The sequence below is a fragment of the Tupaia chinensis genome, unplaced genomic scaffold (assembly GCF_000334495.1).
Source record: "Tupaia chinensis unplaced genomic scaffold, TupChi_1.0 Scaffold000047_1, whole genome shotgun sequence".
NCBI lineage: Eukaryota > Metazoa > Chordata > Mammalia > Scandentia > Tupaiidae > Tupaia > Tupaia belangeri.
The window spans coordinates 4699937-4700463 of record NW_006159505.1 but is presented as its reverse complement, the minus strand read 5'-3'; the positions used below and the strand labels follow the sequence as shown (position 1 = coordinate 4700463).

General features: G+C 67.9%; 1 protein-coding gene across 1 annotated transcript in view; it reads left to right on the top strand.

Moving 5' to 3' along the window:
• The first annotated feature begins 414 nt into the window (after nucleotides 1-414).
• MAP6 (microtubule associated protein 6) overlaps nucleotides 415-527 on the top strand; it is a 74306-nt gene continuing 74193 nt past the window's right edge. The window contains exon 1 of the mRNA XM_006141149.1: nucleotides 415-509. Within this exon, the coding sequence (XP_006141211.1) occupies nucleotides 415-509 (95 nt within the window). The remainder of the gene's footprint in view (nucleotides 510-527) is intronic.

Genomic DNA, 527 nt, shown 5'->3' with positions numbered 1-527 from the left:
GGCCACATCGCCCGGCCCCTCCTCTGCGCCATGGCTTAAGCCCGCTGCCACCTCGCCGTGCGTCGCCTGGCTCCGCCGGGGTCTGCGCGCCGCCGCAGCCGCAGGGAGGGGCGCGTCCCAGACGCCCTCGCCGGAGACTTAGGGACGCTGTGCCTCTCGCCTGCCCTTCGGCGCCCGCAGCAGATCGTGCTCCCGAAGGCGTCTGCAGCGGTAATTGAGGAGTTCGCAGCCTTGGTTTCAGCGATAGCCCTCCCCCGGTGCTCTCCGAGGGAGGAGGGCGAAGGGACTCAGGCTGATCCCGGAGGAAGACGGTGGAAACCGCAGCGGCCGGCTGGGGTCAAGCTGAGGAAGATTAGAGAGGCGCTTTAGACCCACGGAAAGAACGAGAGGGCCAGCTTTGCAGCTCGCAGCACCATGGCGTGGCCGTGCATCACGCGGGCCTGCTGCATCGCCCGCTTCTGGAACCAGCTGGACAAGGCGGACATCGCCGTGCCGCTGGTGTTCACCAAGTATTCGGAGGCCACCGA